General features: G+C 32.5%; 1 protein-coding gene across 1 annotated transcript; it reads right to left on the bottom strand.

The window, feature by feature from the left end:
* Positions 1–6,251: 6,251 nt before the first annotated feature.
* On the bottom strand, positions 6,252–7,013 carry LOC112017533 (agamous-like MADS-box protein AGL80). Its single transcript, XM_024049994.2, has one exon. It carries the CDS (start codon positions 7,011–7,013, stop codon positions 6,252–6,254), a length of 762 nt encoding a protein of 253 aa, XP_023905762.2.
* Between the last annotated feature and the right edge of the window lie 11,082 nt (positions 7,014–18,095).

Genomic DNA, 18,095 nt, shown 5'->3' on the forward strand with positions numbered 1-18,095 from the left:
GACATGTTATTGTTGTCAAGTTGTCAATTGCCATTCTCTTTCTTTCTTTTTCTCCTCTCTTTTAGGTTTTGTTCCATCTTTACATTACTCATTCTTTTTATTCAGTCGTAACCACACTTTATAACTTTGCAGAACAAAACCACAGCATAATTGTCTGTTCTGACTCCAGAATGATTTTGCTGGAAAAAAAAGAAAGGAATAAAGAGAAGAATAATATACTACTAATAGTCCTTGAATGATTTAAAACCATTAAATCTCGACCAGAAACACAGAATGAAGTTCATGTTATAGGTCACACTTAGTAATAATTCAAGATAGAATTGGCCAAACAATTGGCGGGGGTTGTTTTGAAATCTCGAGTCACATCCAGGATTGACAATCATGTCGAGAGAATCTGCAGTTGCATGCATCATATTACAGTACTAGTGACTTGGAATGTCAAGATTTTAGTAGCTTTCCCTTGTGTGAGTTGTGACCCCTAAAAGAATCATGCTATATATATATATTATATATCTATTTCAATATTCTTTACCTTGGTAAAACTACAAAAATGCTTCAGTACTTGAGCCAAATTCAATGTGTCATTCTTCAGTCATGCACTTAATTATTCAACTATTTTAGAGGTGCTTAGCATATAATTTTTGGACATGCTTTCAAATTTGGCTTAAGGTTGTATAAATTGCATTGCTGGCTTCTACTAGGCCAAGACTATTAATTACCAAATAATGTAGTGGAATTTTAAAGATCGTAAAAACCTGCATATGCTAATTTCAGAAATACTTTTTTGTCTTGTTTCTTCTTTGTCTCTCTTTTTTCTTTACCACTTTCTGAATGATTCTTCCAACAACATAATGGTTCCCCCTATTATGAATGTCAATCTCAATTCAAAATATAACAAAGTGAAACAAGACACTGGTGGATGCTGTGTGCTTTTTAATTAACATAAAGCGTATGGAATGCTGACATTAAATTAGTAAAAGTTTGCGTTTTCTTTTTAATGAGATCCCTTGTATTTGGATGGTTCTCCAATATATATGTCCACCTTAACGCTCTTAAACCAAAGCCTTGTACCCATATTGATTAAAAAAAAAATTGATCCTATTTCTCTTTCCTATGCTATGATGTTACTGAAGATATTTCTGGAAGCCTATTAGTTCTTTTTTTTTTCTTTTTGGCCACCCTCTGCTCATATATTATATATCAATAAAAATAAAAGCCTTCTTTTGGAAAATTTGCCCTTTTTTCTTTTTTCTTTTTCTTTCTATCTATGTTAAATTTCAATAAAGAAAAAAATTAAGATTCTTCACATTTACAATATTGTTACAAAATATCTATGTGAATGGGAATATATATTTTCGCTCTCCAGCTAAGGAACTTTATCTAATATTCAAATAACAAATCCATGGTCCATGACTAAATCAAAGAAAACCTCTTTACTATTTTTAAGCTAAAGTAATCGGGCAAGGCTTTACATGTATAGCACTATATTTAGAAGATATTACTTTTGTGATGCTTTCAAATATAAACACAACATGCATGCAATTACAACAGGCACAGTAAGAATGAAGATATATATTGTGGTTGAAAGCATGATGTGTGCGCAACTGCATGCATTTCTTCAGCCTGATGTATGAATAGGTCATGTAATTGTAAAGCCATAGTCATATGGAACATGTCTATTTGTAGGTGTGGGAGCAAATTTCATATTTATAATGCAAAAAATGTAGAGAATTCTCATATAACTAATCCATAGATATTAGGTACTTGCATCGTTGCTGGGCCTTCTTAAAAGGTATTCCAAATTTCCAATGTCTTGGACTCAACTCCTCCACACCAGAGGCCACTTTAAATCATGGACAGTCAATATGGCTATGGAATCTGGTATGTAGATAATGATGCTCTTAACATGTAGTGATCCTACTTAAACTCCAAGAAGTGGTTCGTTCTATATATATTATTCAATGTATTTAAAGTACAAGTATCATAGCCGGTAGCCACTGCTCGGGAGTAACTCCAGTAATCAAGTTTTAATTCCTCCATTTACTGCCTTAAAATTAGAAAGGAATCATGTTGAGTCCGCAATATGCTTGTGTGGATATTCTTCCTTTGAATTCAAGTCACTAAGATAGACTTCAACAATTCACAATCAATCATAGATGCTTCAACATCCAAATCAATCAACTCCCAGACCAATCCTTCACCCTACAGTTCCTTAACTGCATCTTTGAATTAGTATATGACAGAACTGATACCTTCATGCCCCCTATCCTAAACACCTCTACTATTTTGCATTTTTGTTTTACTTATTCCTTTTTACTTTTCAGGCAGTAATTCATTGAAACAAATTACGAACATTTAGAACAAAAATATCCTCACAAAGCAGCGCCCAATATATGTTCCAATCACATAATACAATTTACAACCAATACATTTCTCTTGTTTCATTTTGCTTTTATTGGTATGTTACAGACGTACCTAGTAGGTTTTAAACTCACGACCTCACCTTCCAACTAATTATTATAGGAGAAGGAAGTGCCAATTGAGTATAATCATTGTTTGCACATTTCTTCTCATTACCAAAACTTGCCAATACTTGCATATAATAACATCATGAATTCTCATTCAAACCCGGCCAACCTAACTGGCTAATACCATCTAGCCAAAGGATTCAAACAACAATTTTGCTTCTTAAATTACACAATTTTTGAAGGCGACCATTAAATTGAACAAATCTAAAATATGTGGATAATTACCACATGAAAAATGACAAGAGCATCATTCAGTTAGGTACAAATACATGGAAAGTATTGTATGCATCAGATAATTAATCAGTTGATCTACTTCATAATTTGAAAATTTAAGCTTGGATGAAGTTGTTGTATCAAATCCACATCTAATTTAATTGATATTATTATATGCAACCTTCTTGATATCTCTAAATAGATTCACAAAATTGAATGGAAAAAACTACCTGAATAGGTCACAGATTAGATTCTTATCAGATACTAACATACAATGAAATGGATGGATCAAAGGAAAACGAGTTCCAATTAACTTCTTACCATATAGGCATGACCTGGCTTTTGTGGCTTAGGTTTTTGTGCAATGGCACCATATGAATGCTCTGGATTAAAGTATGAATTAAGTTTAGAAGAAGAAGTGCAAACTTTTTCATGTTTCTTTCACTTCACTAGCCATTCTCTCTTTCAAATGACTAATAAAATAGTGCAAGAAAGCGTGTAACACGAGACGTGTGAACTGTAATAATAATAATATTGTCTAAAACATGGGTTATTTATGTTTCATGCAAATGGTTTTCTATCATATATTTTTTTCTATTAAATAGTCACGAGACCCTCACTTTCTTATTAGGATAGCCCCATTTAACAATGGAAATTTAACCCTAAATGCTAGCTATACAACAAAATTCGTAACTCAATTGTCAATTACATTTCTGCCTCTTGGAGTTATACCCTGTGTTAGTGTGTCAGGGCTCAAGCCCACTCTTGGGCCATATTACTGTCTATTATACTTGTATTGTTGTACTGTACCCTCATACTGCATTTACTACATGTACTATGTTTTGGTAACTTGATTGTTTGGGTGATTTAAATCATGGAAATGAATATCGTTTCAAAAAAATATATCGTATCAGTTATTAAGTCAATAACCTCTAAAATGTAGTGAAACAATACCAGGTTGTATTTTGGGCGTTTATGCCGGTATTGGTATTTTGGTTGGTACAATAAAAAAAATTTTAAAATGTGTTAGAACATTGTAAAAAATTGCAGGAAAAAAAAATGTTCAAGCTGATATATTGGGTTTATGTACTTAGACTAATATTTAGGTTTATAAAATATGTGAATTTTAAATTTTATGTTGATAAACATAAAAATTAATGTCCATACTTACATAAATAAATACAAACATATACATATATGTATATAGCAGTAATCCAAAAACGGTACACCGGTAATATTTCATTCCTCTAGGCAAACTAAAACAGCATATTGTACAAAATTGACTCTTTTGATTTGAACTTTAAACGTTTCCGTTGGAAATACTATAAGATATCCGTTGAACTACATCTTACAAGGCTCTTAATTTTAATTCCTTAATTATACCATTAGTTACATTTGATATTATTTATTATTATTATAGTTTTGTTAACTGGGTGTCCAATGCTTTGATACCATATTGGAATAGAGAAATATATTTCTATATTTGCCAAATAGATAACCTTTGAAGAAAATTTTGCGAATATTGCAGCTGCAACTTGCAACCAAATAATGCGACGTAAAAAATAAAGCACATTTACATACAGAAATTTGGAAGAAGATTTCGAAGTGCATCTCTTGTCTAGTTTTTATTTTGTTTAATTTAGTTTTAAACAACTAAGAAAGAACACTGAATACCTTAGATATCAAAAGAAAAAAAAAAAAAATATATATATATATATATATGTATATTAGTAATCAAAAAACGGTACACCGGTAATATTTCATTCCTCTAGGCAAACCAAAACGGCATATTGTACAAAATTGACTCTCTTAATTTGAACTTTAAACGTTTCCGTTGGAAATACTATAAGATATCCGTTAAACTACATCTCATACAAGGCTCTTAATTTTAATTCCTTAATTATACTATTAGTTAGATTTGATACTATTTATTATTAGAGATGGGTTCAAGTTACATCTGGTGTAACTCTTATAAAGTTACACATTTTTTACACCGTAGATTTCTAAAAGATCTAATGGCTAAAAAAGTATCATTAAATGCTATTACTTTCCATCTAATAACCTAATTAATACCACAATATTTTTCTCTCTCCCATTATTTATTACTTTCCACTTATTAAAAGACACACCACACACCACTATTTTCAAGAACCTGCAAAACACAAACTCATCTACAGAAGAGCACCTTGCCATTGCATGGTACACTAGAAATTTGTTAGGTTGGCACTGTTTGCAAATCAAGCATTTTAGAGCAGTTTTCCTACCAAACTTAATTACCATATATCTATAAGAGTTTCTAAAGAGTTTTACTTTAGAAAGAATCCAAAAAGAAGTTAAGTTAAATTTAAATTTATTTTTAATGATTCCTCCCACATGTAATCAGTAATCATATAGGGAGAAAATGACCTTTCTTCTATTTAATCAGCCATTCAACTCATCTTTTCTGTCCATAAATTTTTTTTTTTTAAATTAAAACTAAAATTAAATAATTGCTCTAGCTAAGTTACTCACATTTTTTGCCTCGCGTGTTTAAACTATGCGTGGATCATTTTATTCTACGAAGATTGAAGAAAGGTCAGGAATCATTAAACAATTTTTAAAAATTTAACTTGACTTTTTTTTGGATTCTTTCTAAGGTAAAACTCTTTAAAAACTCTTATAGATATATGGTAATTAAGTTTGGTGGGAAAACTGCTCTAAAATGCTTGATTTGCAAACAGTGCCAACCTAACAAATTTCTAGTGTGTACCGTGCAATGACAAGGTGCTCTTCTGTAGATGAGTTTGTGTTTTGCAGATTCTTGAAAATGGTGGTGTGTGGTGTGCCTTTTAATAAGTGGAAAGTAATAAATAAGGGGAGAGAGAAAAATATTGTGGTATTAATTAGATTATTAGATGGAAAGTAATAGTATTTAATGATACTTTTTCAGCCATTAGATCTTTTAGAAATCTACGGTGTAAAAAAAGCGTAACTTTATAAGAGTTACACCAGGTGTAACTTGAACCCATCTCTTATTATTATTATTTTTTGTTAACTGGGTGTCCAATGCTTTGATACCATATTGAAATTGAGAAATATATTTTTATGTTTGTCAAACGAATAACCTTTGAATGAAAATTTTGCAAATATTGCAGTTGCAACTTGCAACCAAATAATGCGACGTAAAAAATAAAGCACATTTACATACAGAAATTTGGAAGAAGATTTCGAAGTGCATCTCTTGTCTAGTTTTTATTTTGTTTAATTTAGTTTTAAACAACTAAGAAAGAACACTGAATACCTTAGATTGTCATTCAAATTATATGATCGAATAGAAATCTATTGAGAAATTTAAGAACCAACATAAGATTGAATATCATAATTATGATAAACAATAGCTGAACATTATTTTAAGTACATTGAACTTATAATTAACGCACAAAAGAAACCTGTGTCATCGTGTATGAAAACACCAAACATGTACATAATGGAAATTGCCAAATTATGATTTTTAAAAAAAAAAAAAAAAAATCAAGGGAAGAAGGCATTAGACCAAAGAGCATTGTGACTGTTATCTCCAAATGGCAGCATCATCTCATCTCCACCAAACCCCATGTTGTTCTCTTGTGGGAGATTCATCATATCCATGAACCATTGCTGCCTCTGCATGGTGTCCAGGTTCATCTCAAAACCTGGTGTCCTCTGATGATGATCATGAGGCTGCTGCACATTATTCATCTCTGATGGAGTAGTACTAGTATTAGTACTCCCCACCACCATTCCTTCTGTTTTTGCAGCAGCTGGTTCACCTTTTTGAGCCACTTTGTTGAGTTGACCAATCCTTCTATATATATTCTTCAAATTCTGATCAATCAACCACCCAAGATCATTCAAGTCCATCATGGTTAAGTTGTGCAGGCTTTTTCCAGTCAGGCTTTGGAACATGACCTCTGTCATCTCCTTCTCCCGGTTGTCTTTCTGTTGTTTTTTCAACTGCTCATTAGCTTTGGCAATCCTTTGCCTCAGGAAACTCTCCTGGTTGACCATTTTTTTGGTCTGTTCCATTTCAGGCATGTTCTTGAACAGTCCAAGAACATGTTGAATGCCATGCTCAGAAGCCCAAACTTCAGGTTGAGAATCATATGGGCTATAAATAATGGCGCAGGACTTAATGCCACATAGAGTGCTCAGCTCACTTACTTTCTTCAACAGCCCCTTCTTCCTTTTCTTGAAGGTAGCTTTTCTAGCAGAGTCATTAGTGATGTACGCAAGCTTGACCTTCTTTCTAGTCATGACTGATAGAAAAGGCGAACAATAAAAAGAAACAATATGGAAGTTGAAACCTTTTTCGTTTTTGTGTATACTTTCTTGCCCCAAGCAGACTATGCTATATATAAAGCTGCAAGAGATTGTAGATTAATACAAGAAGATTTTGCTCTTGTATATCCTGGTTGGAGATATTAATGAGCACTTAATGGTTTGTGTTGGGTGCACACATTGCAATTCATGTTGAATTTGGGCTAACAATTGGGCTTTTTCCATAAGTTTGAGCTGTAAATATGAGGGTTGAGAAGGGATTTTGTCATTAATGGGGTGCTCTCACAACAATTGTATGCTTATCAATAGAGGATATTATGAAATCTCAGCAGAGGATAGTGTTGCTTTAATGCAATATAGAGAATTTATTAGGGTGAGTTGGTTGGGGAATCTATGTGATTCTCTGTTTTGGATGAGAGATAGCTTATCTTATTTGCATTATGAAATATTGATTCACTCATAGTCATAACCGTTGGATTTTTGGGGATGACTGTGTAAACCTCATTGACACAATGAATTATCACAGTCTGCTAGCTGTGCCTCATTCATGCATCAAATGTGATATATTTTTAATAATTAAGGTAATGAAGCAATTTCATATATGCAATATATATATATATATATATATATATATATATATGAATGTGTATTAATGACTATATAAAAAAATGTGTAAGATGCCAATTTTATATTATGTTTTTTGTAACGTGGAAGTGATTTGATCTCCACGTGTTTATAAAGACAGTTTTTTTTTTTTTTTTTTTTTTTTTTTTTAAGCTCATTATACAAGGCATAAAAAGTTATTAGCTAATTATAGAGTGTTGAAAGTAGAAACAATGCATAAGATATATAATCAGACTATAAATCTTTAGCTCGATCCACCAATAAACTTCATAATATGCACAATGGCAAAGCCAAAATTTTAGTTCTGAGGGCAAGATTGAAAGAAAAATTAATTTAAAAAATATTAATCGATATTAATAACAAAATAAATAAATCGATTCTCTAATATATATGAAATTTTGACATTTCTCCATACATAAAAATAAAATAAAACAAAAATAAATAGTTAAATAAAACCAAATGATTAGTTGATAAAAATATGTAGATTGAAACAAGTAATTTGATTTTAAAATAAATTAATGTAAAAATGATAAAAATGTGCTTCAAAATTGTATCCTAACCACCTTGAAAATTGTAAATGGTAAATAATAAAATAGTGAAAGTAGTGAGTCTAAATAACTAATTATTTGTCTACCATATAAGACCATTGTAGCAAAGTGTATGTCAATATATGGTACACACATTATACATTATTGTTCTGTTAAAAGGCGTGAATAACAATGAAAACACAAATTTAAGTCTTATGCAGGACCAAACAAATTTATTTCAATTAGAAAAAGACAAAAAAATGGTATGTACTCGTAAGGCTGTTTACACTTTTCATTTACAATAGAGATGTTTTCTATATATGTTTGGGTTAAAATTGAGATGAAAGAAAAGCCCCCCCTTCCACCCCTAAATATACATTGACAAGTAATATTTTCAAGCTATGAATGCAAATGAGACCATGTAAGATGTTAAACATGGACTAAGATGAGTTATATTATATGTCCCTTCATTAAATCATCCGTTTAGTTTTTTGAGAGAACTAAAGCAGTGAATTGCCCCTTAACAAAATGGCAATATATATATATATATATATGGTAGTGTTCAAATTACATCTGGTGTAATTATAAACAATGTTACACCACTCAATAACTTGCTATTGAATTTATATTTTGAAAATCTCATCACTGGATTACTTGGTTTATATGTTCTTAACATACATGCCAAAGTTTATGAGAATCAAATGTTATTTATAATTCAATCTAGACTCTCATTTTCTATGAATTATTTTAAACTATAAAAACTTGAATTTAAATAATTGACTGATAACATGGTTATTGATCTTTGATTATTGATGTGCATTGATAATAGCTTAATTTTGCATATTTATATCACTATTAGAAAGCATTATCATACTTATTTGGAGTTAATTCATGCATTTTATATTTGGTTTTGGAATAATGTTAAATAATCAATTTTGTGCTTAATTGAATCTTATTGCATGAATTTGTCTTTTGTAAGAGAATGGAATTAAATAAGTGGATTTGTACAAAGAAAAAAGCTAATAAACTTTACTTTTACAAGGACCATGATGAAGATAAAGAATGCCAACCCAATTAAATTTAAGTCAAATTGGAGCAGGGAATCAAATGAAATTTGCATCAAATCCAAGTCCAATTCGGATTAGGATTCCAGCCTGCACATCAGTTAGTATTTTTAGTATAACTTTCAGCTCAGATGTCCAATCGAGATGATTCAAGTTGGGATGGAAAGTTAACTTAAAGGGCTACAACTTTTTAGTTACCAAAAGTCCAAATTCTGACGTTAAATGGGCCAAAATCGTCGGTTAAGTGAAGTCTAAAAATCTGGGATTTTCTCCAAACGGAAATTCAACTTGTAATAGGATTCCTTGACTTATTTAAAGGCTCTTTATGGCAAAAATTCAGGGGGGCTGAGGAGTGCTAGGGCTGAGGGCTGAATGTATAGAGAGCTGCGACTACCTCTTCCATGACAGTTAGTTTTAATTATTATTTTTTTAGTTTAATGTTTAGTATTTTATTTTTGTGTTTTCTTTCAATTACCATAAGTAGCTAAATTTATAATTAGGGTTGAGGATAAAACCTTGTTAAGGATTATCAGTAATATTTATGTGATTTTATTTTTCCCACAATAATTGTTCTTTAATGATTTAAATTGTTCTTGCTTCATATCAATTGACTAAGATGGGATTTTAGATATGAGTTCAATCATGTTTTTCTCATGATTTAGGATTTGTCTTAATTAATTGAATGTTTGGTTTATTAATTCTTGATTATAAAGAATGAAGTTGGGATACATGAACAGCAAAAGACCCTCAAAGCCTAATCTACCAGTGTACCTAGACCCTCCAAGCTTCTTGCTCCAACGAGGTTGCGCCGAACTTTTGTCTTCTTTAGCTTACCAGATTCCACTATAGCCCATAGCATCAACTAATAACTATTGGCCCTTCCTAACTGCTTCCCAAAGCACCAAATAGCCTTCTCACAGATGTGGGTATGGTGAGAAAAGGATTATAGTAAGAACCTTTCAATGATGTAACAATGGAGAGGGTGAGAGTAGAGGTATTTAAAGAGTTTCTATGTGAAGATTGTGGATAATCAATCTTGTTTTTCTTTAAGGTTTCTCTCTCAAAATTCTCTCTGAAAGCTCTCTACATTTCGTGGGTATAAGGGGTATTTATACTAGGGTGAGAATGGAATGCAAAGAGTCAAGTTTTTCAAAACAAAGCTGGTTGGCGGCTTGGCCTCGCGACTTGATTAAGTCGCGAGTGCAAGTCGCAAGATAACAGAACGGCCAGACTAAACTTTTTGTCCTGTAGTGCTCTAGTTGGCTTGACTGTTCATCTTCTCTGCACGCTTCACTCGTGTGCTGCAGTTGGCAGCTTGCTAGTCGTGAGTCACCCGTAAGTCCCAGTCGCGAATCTCTGCATCCTTACACAATCTTGAGTATTTATTCACACTCTCTCACTTACTACCCTTACATGATTCCCACCTAAATATAGGATTACTAATTGCTAAATTACAAGCAAATTTGACACGGAATAAAGTAAACAAGATGGTTGATTAAATTCAACCTTACAAAAGAGTATATATTCTTTTATTTTATTCTCTCTCAGTGTAGGGTGTTTGAAATGGAAATGAAAAAAATATACTACAATAAATAATCAATCATTTAGCCAAGCTTTAAAAAAATAAATAAATAATCATTTAGCCGAACAAACTTACGACATGTCGTTTAATGATTGCAAGATTAAGGGCACTGTCTTGCACGTGAAGCACAACATGACAACAAAGCTCAGAAAAGTCCACACACCATAGTGAAAAAGAGTGGGAAAATTATAAATACAAAACCATTCAATTCAAATCTTTTTACAATTGCCTCTCAGATCTATACCTTTGCTATAATCCATTGTTGTCAATTGTCATCCTTTGTCGGTTAAACTAAACAAGGTAGTTTTTTTTTTTTTTTTTTTTCTCTCTCTCTCTCTCTTGTTAGAAATTTTGAAAGTTCTTATTTCCGTTTGTTTCCTAAGAAAATCAATAAAAAGCTTGAATCTTTATGTGTTGTGTCGCTCTATTTTCCCAAATCGAAAACACCAAGTTCTTAAATTTTGATTTATCTTTCTTTCGTACACTTTTCCAACAACCAAATGGTGTTTTCTTTTGGTTTTCTGTTGTTTCCCATATCATTATTATCCCAATATAATCTATTGACTGGAAATTCCATTAAAAAAAATTATAATTTGGGACACCGTTTTCCATTATTCCTTTCAATCACCACTTGTATTACTCAGAAAATTTTTAATATCTGTGTTATTTGCATTTCAAAAAGAGTGTTCTTGATAATTGGCACTGTTTCCATTGTTCCCTTCAGTCACCTTTTGTATTTCACAGACAATGTTTTCATATTTGTGTTCTTTGGCACTATTTTCATTGTTCCTTCAGTCACCTTTTGTATTAGATAGACAATGTTTTCATATCTATGTTGTTTGGCACTGTTTCCATTGTTCCGACCCGTGCAATGTTGTAGTTAACGCGTTAAGTATCCATCGTTTACGGCTAGGACTACTGGGGTATCTAATCCCATTCACTCCCCTAGCTTTCGTCTCTCAGTGTTAGTGTCGGCCCAGCAGAGTGCTTTCGCCGTTGGTGTTCTTTCCGATCTCTACGCATTTCACCACTCCACCGAAAATTCCCTCTACCCCTACTGTACTCTAGCTTGGTAGTTTCCACCGCCTGTCTAGGGTTGAGCCCTGGGATTTGACGGCGAACTTAAAAAGCCACCTACAGACGCTTTTCGCCAATCATTCCAGATAACGCTTGCATCCTCTATATTACCGCGGCTGCTGGCATAGAGTTAGCCGATGCTTATTCCCCAAATACCGTCATTGCTTCTTCTCCGGGAAAAGAAGTTCACGACCCGTAGGCCTTCTACCTCCACGTGGCATTGCTCCGCACCTACTTCTGTCGTCACTTTGACTCGATCTTCCCTTGGTTAAGGAGAGAGAGAGGAACTGTGGCATGCCAACAAAAGCGACGGTGGCTCCATACGGGGGAACGGGTTCTTAGGTAAGAACACAACGTCGCACTGAATTNCTGGATTACTTGGTTTATATGTTCTTAACATACATGCCAAAGTTTATGAGAATCAAATGTTATTTATAATTCAATCTAGACTCTCAATTTCTATGAATTATTTTAAACTATAAAAACTTGAATTTAAATAATTGACTGATGACATGGTTATTGATCTTTGATCATTGATGTGCATTGATAATAGCTTAATTTTGCATATTTTATATCACTATTAGAAAGCATTATCATACTTATTTGGAGTTAATTCATGCATTTTATATTTGGTTTTGGAATAATGTTAAATAATCAATTTTGTGCTTAATTGAATCTTATTGCATGAATTTGTCTTTTGTAAGAGAGTGGAATTAAATAAGTGGATTTGTACAAAGAAAAAAGCTAATAAACTTTAATTTTACAAGGACCATGATGAAGATAAAGAATGCCAACCCAATTAAATTTAAGTCAAATTGGAGTAGGGAATCAAATGAAATTTGCATCAAATCCAAGTCCAATTCGGATTAGGATTCCAGCCTGCACATCAGTTAGTATTTTTGGTATAACTTTCAGCTCAGATGTCCAATCGAGATGATTCAAGTTGGGATGGAAAGTTAACTTAAAGGGCTACAACTTTTTAGTTACCAAAAGTCCAAATTCTGATGTTAAATGGGCCAAAATCGTCGGTTAAGTGAAGTCTAAAAATCTGGGATTTTCTCCAAACGGGAATTCAACTTGTAATAGGATTCCTTGACTTATTTAAAGGCTCTTTATGGCAAAAATTCAGGGGGGCTGAGGAGTGCTAGGGCTGAGGGCTGAATGTATAGAGAGCTGCGGCTACCTCTTCCATGACAGTTAGTTTTAATTATTATTTTTTAGTTTAATGTTTAGTATTTTATTTTTGTGTTTTCTTTCAATTACCATAAGTAGCTAAATTTATAATTAGGGTTGAGGATAAAACCTTGTTAAGGATTATCAGTAATATTTATGTGATTTTATTTTTCCCACAATAATTGTTCTTTAATGATTTAAATTGTTCTTGCTTCATATCAATTGACTAAGATGGGATTTTAGATATGAGTTCAATCATGTTTTTCTCATGATTTAGGATTTGTCTTAATTAATTGAATGTTTGGTTTATTAATTCTTGATTATAAAATCGGATATTGCTTGTGATTTGTCTGTCTATGGATACAGTTTATGCTTTGATTTTTAGAATTGGATATATCTTGTAATTTGTTTGGCTACGAATACAATTGATGATATGAGCGGTTTCCCTTCCATGTAGCGGATCACCATTTGTATCAATGTTTCCCTTGTTCTGTTATATAAGCTGCATTGTATTTTATCTGAAAAAGGGATTTTGGTTTTGCAGGAAAGGATGAAAGTCAAGATTTTACATATCCTTTTCATGACATTGCGCTTCGTTGTATGGTTTTCACATATTGAATGATTGAGTGTATGCTTTATTGAATGTTTATTGGAGTAAGATGAATCCTCTACATCGAGTATGGTAGATAATTGTTGGGCTTCTATGATTATTGAATTTCCCGGATTGTACTTCATTTATGCGTATTAAGTTCACATTTATTTGGTATGAATTCCAGATATTATAAAAATTTTCAATCCATTGAATTGTGATCATATTGCAAAAAGCCCCCTTGATGCTATAAATCAATTTAAGTTTGTGGATAAAATTTAAGATTTTTCCTTTTTATTATCAACTCTATTATCAAACTATAGAGTATAGTTTATAACCCTAACTCATTCCCATTTTGGGCATATAGGTTGGTTTGATCGTTCCACATGTGATTAATTTTAGTATTTTGATAGTAATAGGACAATCCCATTTTACATGGTTGGTATTGGAGCTTCTCGAAAGGGATCTAAATATCTTATTATATTGATTATTACCTTATTGGTATAAACTTGAAGTTCATTTGTTGGCGATATAATATATCTTGAGCAATTTATGGAAGCAGTTTTCCCTTGATTCAATCTCTTTTGCAAATATTTTCCAAGGCTCTCAAATAGAGTATGTTCTCTTTATCTCTTTCTTATTTATTATTTTCTTAAATGAACTGTACATTTCCTAGTTACTGGCAGTTTTTTTTTTTCCCCTGCTCTGTCCTGTACACAGCTAGTGTATTGGGATTGCTTCTCTTATAATAAATTTATTTACTTATAAAAAAAAATAATAATAATGTGATTCAGGTGCTAATGTGTAAATGTAAACAATTGTAACCTGAAGTTTTTAGGTTGGATAAAATATTTCTGTTATTTTAAAGATTGTTCAGAATTGTCATATTTTGGAAATCTTTATGCAATTCCATCACTGCAAACATTAAGTTCGCTTTTAAAATTAAAATAAATAAATAAATAATAAAAACCATGTTCCTACGAAGTCATAATTCTTTAACTTTGTATTAATGGTAGATGGCATGCTGTTGCTTCTTGGACTTGGGATGCCCAGGATGAAACATGTGGGATTTGTAGGATGGCCTTTGATGGTTGTTGTCCTGATTGTAAGCTCCCTGGAGATGATTGCCCACTAAGTAAGTACATTACTTATTTAACAATGTTCCACTTTGTCTTCATGTCTTGCCATTTTACAACGATTTCTTCTACTGTTGAATTCCCAAAGTTTTTAGTTGTTGACCTATACAGTATAGGCTATACTTTATAATTAGGGAAAGAAAAAAAAAAACCCTGGATACCATGCCTTCTTTTTTGTATGTTTGAACATTTTCTGATGGTCTTGCTTGAATCAGTCAAGTGGCATCCAATACATAATAAGAATTGCTTTATGGAACAATTGCATATACAATATATAGTGCATAGTTAGCCTAAATGCTTGAGCATTTAGATTTTCTCTACTTGGTTCATTGAACTTCCTATATTTGAGCTTCAGACAACTACCATGGGCTAAGATATGGGCGGGTTTGTTACCCTGCCTCTTTACATGTGAGACATCAATTATAGGCCTGGGCTTGACGCAGGATGCTATTTGTGATTGTTTCCAGTAAGGCGGCTGTCGTTGACACTCCTTTCAGAGCATTGCACAAACTTATGGAGTCTGTTTCGAAGGTGACCTCTCTTAATCCCATTTCCAGCGTCCATTCCACGGCTAATTCCATTGCTTTTGCCTCCACACTTAGTGCTGACAGCGGGGCAGGGATTTTCCTGCTCATGGCTGCCAATGCCATTACCTGTTCCCAATTGTTGCAAATTACCAGTCCCATGCCCGACGCTTATGTCTCGGTGAAGGTTGCACCATCCACCTTAGCTTTGTATCTCCCTTCCCTCGGTGTTGTATCTCCCTTCCCTCGGTGTTGTCTATATTATTTAAAAAAAAAAAAAAAAAAAAAAAAAAAAAAAAAACAAACAAACAAAAAAAAAACACAAACAAACAAACAAAGTGAAATATTGTTATTAATGAAAAAATAATTTTACTAATGAGTTCGAGTTAAAACTAATAAGAATATACTATTAATATTTGCTATAAAAATATTGTGAAGATGTTGCCCGCATATCACTAGGTTGCCTTTTACCTTTTGAACGTGTTTTGTACCTACTATTGTAAGAATTTTAGGGATTGAGTAGGAAGTAAATGCAGGGGACATAACATCTGATGTACAGGTGAGGGCTAAGATGAATTCCTTATTCTTAATAAATTTTTCCCAAAAGTGCACTAATAACATGATCATAGCGTAAATTAAAGTGTAGTAAACTGAAGGCATCTAGATTTTAATAATAAAAGTGTTTGTAGTTAACATATTTTGGAATGCATAAGATGAGATTAATTAGCAAAAAATAAGAAAGAAGCAGATGAAGCTGCGTAGATAGAGAACGTAGAGAATGTTTTTGCGAATAAGAGATATAAGTATGGAAATTTATAAATGAGGAATAATAAATGAGATAGTAATCAAGATAAATGATATTGTAATTAAGGCTGTCTAGAGACTCGGTCAACACGACCCACTCGTTGTTGTCGACCGAACCCGACCCATCGCCAATCGAACTGACTTCTCCAGCGGTCGGTGACAGGTTTGTTCCTCCAAAACTTGAGTTTGGCGGGTCAAGTGTCGGTTTTCCTTTCTCCAAAATCTGATAAACCTGATCCAACCAACCCACAAAATTTCTAGCGATATTTGGTAGATCTGGCGAGATTTCGCCGAATCTAGCCGAGATCTTGCCAAAAATGGCCTAGATTAGGCCGAATCTGGTGAGACCTCAAGGATTTTGGCCGTTTTTCTCCGTTTTCATGTCGGATTCTCGCTGTTTTCCAGATTTTCGACCCCAGCCGACCCACCCGGATCCTGTTGAAGTTCCAACTCGCTCGATCCAATAATCCTCTCAGTCGGCTACGGGTTGAGATTCCGTCCACCTGATCTGGTCGAGTCCGATGCGGGTTGAGCACAAATCCGATCCGACCCGACCCGTGGACAGGCCTAATTGTAATAAGAATAATGAGTTATTTTTTTTAGATTTACTCAAATTCAATGCGTAAAAAAAAGTGTAACTCTAAAAAGTTAGATCAAGTGTAATATAATTTGTATAATTTGAACCCACGTGTAGTTAGGGATGAATATATATATATATATATATATATAACAATAGGTGAAACTGAGAGAAAATCAAATTAGAATTTCAAATTAAAGTTCCAATTTTACGCCATGTGTCCTAAATTATTTATTCTTAAATGAGTTTTAATTCTTAATTTTAGAATCGAATGTGGAACCACATCATAAATATTCATCCAAGTGAGTTATTAAATATAAAAACCAAAGAGTCTAGAATAAATAAATTGTAAAAAAAAAAAAGTGCTTCACAATAATTTGTTTTAAAAAAAAAGGACAATTTACACTTTATACCTAATAATATCTTTACAATTTTTTTTAAAGAGTTAATAAAATATAAAAATGACTATCAATAGAATTAAATTTTATATATAGGAATTATATTATGCATCTTATTATAGTTCTTTTAAGTGTATCCATGCATATACATGGGGTTACAAGCTAGTTGCTAATAATGTAAGTGATGTGCCAAATGCGAACCAATAAGAATTTGCACTTTAAACAAACTACTAACATTGCTAAAATTATTACACACAAACACCTATAACTAGTTGCTAACCCGTGCGATGCATAGGATTGTTTTAAATCAAATGTTAAAATTTCAACTTTATACATTTCTCTAATTTTAATTATTGAAAGCTAAATTGGCTCTAATGTAAGATGAAACATGTAATTATGATGAAACTCTAATGACGGTTCATGCCTATGTGGCCATTCTCTTCTCTTAAAATTTGTCTCTCTTTGGTTCTTGATCTGTCAATCCTAGTTGTGGTCGAGTTCTCCTTGCAGCCACCACCTCCATCGCACCATCGATCTTTTTGTCGCCAAATCTGTCTGCATGATATTAGAATCACTTTCACACAACTCACCCCTATGTTATTTTCTTTAGAAAAAAAGTCTTATTTATTTATTTATTCTGTATTTTTATTTATTGGTCTAGCTCATTACCCCTATTTGACTCATTTTTCCCTTTTACACACCTCATTATTTGGGATTTTTTTTTTAAATTTTCTCAAAAAAAAAATTATATTATAATTTTACTAATATATGCCCTAAGGGCAAACGTTAGTTAAAAAAAAATTCCTTAAATAATTTATTAACACGTGTCCTAAGGGCATACGTTTATAAAATTATTATTTTTAATTATTTTTAGGTGTTTTTAACGTTATTTAATCAAATTTGGGTTTTATAAGTTTTCCTAGATGCCTTAGGTTTTACAACATTATGTCCTACAAGTCTTACTTAAGTGGAACGACTGCGTT

Source organism: Quercus suber, unplaced genomic scaffold (assembly GCF_002906115.3).
Source record: "Quercus suber isolate HL8 unplaced genomic scaffold, Cork oak 2.0 scaffold_366, whole genome shotgun sequence".
NCBI classification, from domain to species: Eukaryota; Viridiplantae; Streptophyta; class Magnoliopsida; order Fagales; family Fagaceae; genus Quercus; species Quercus suber.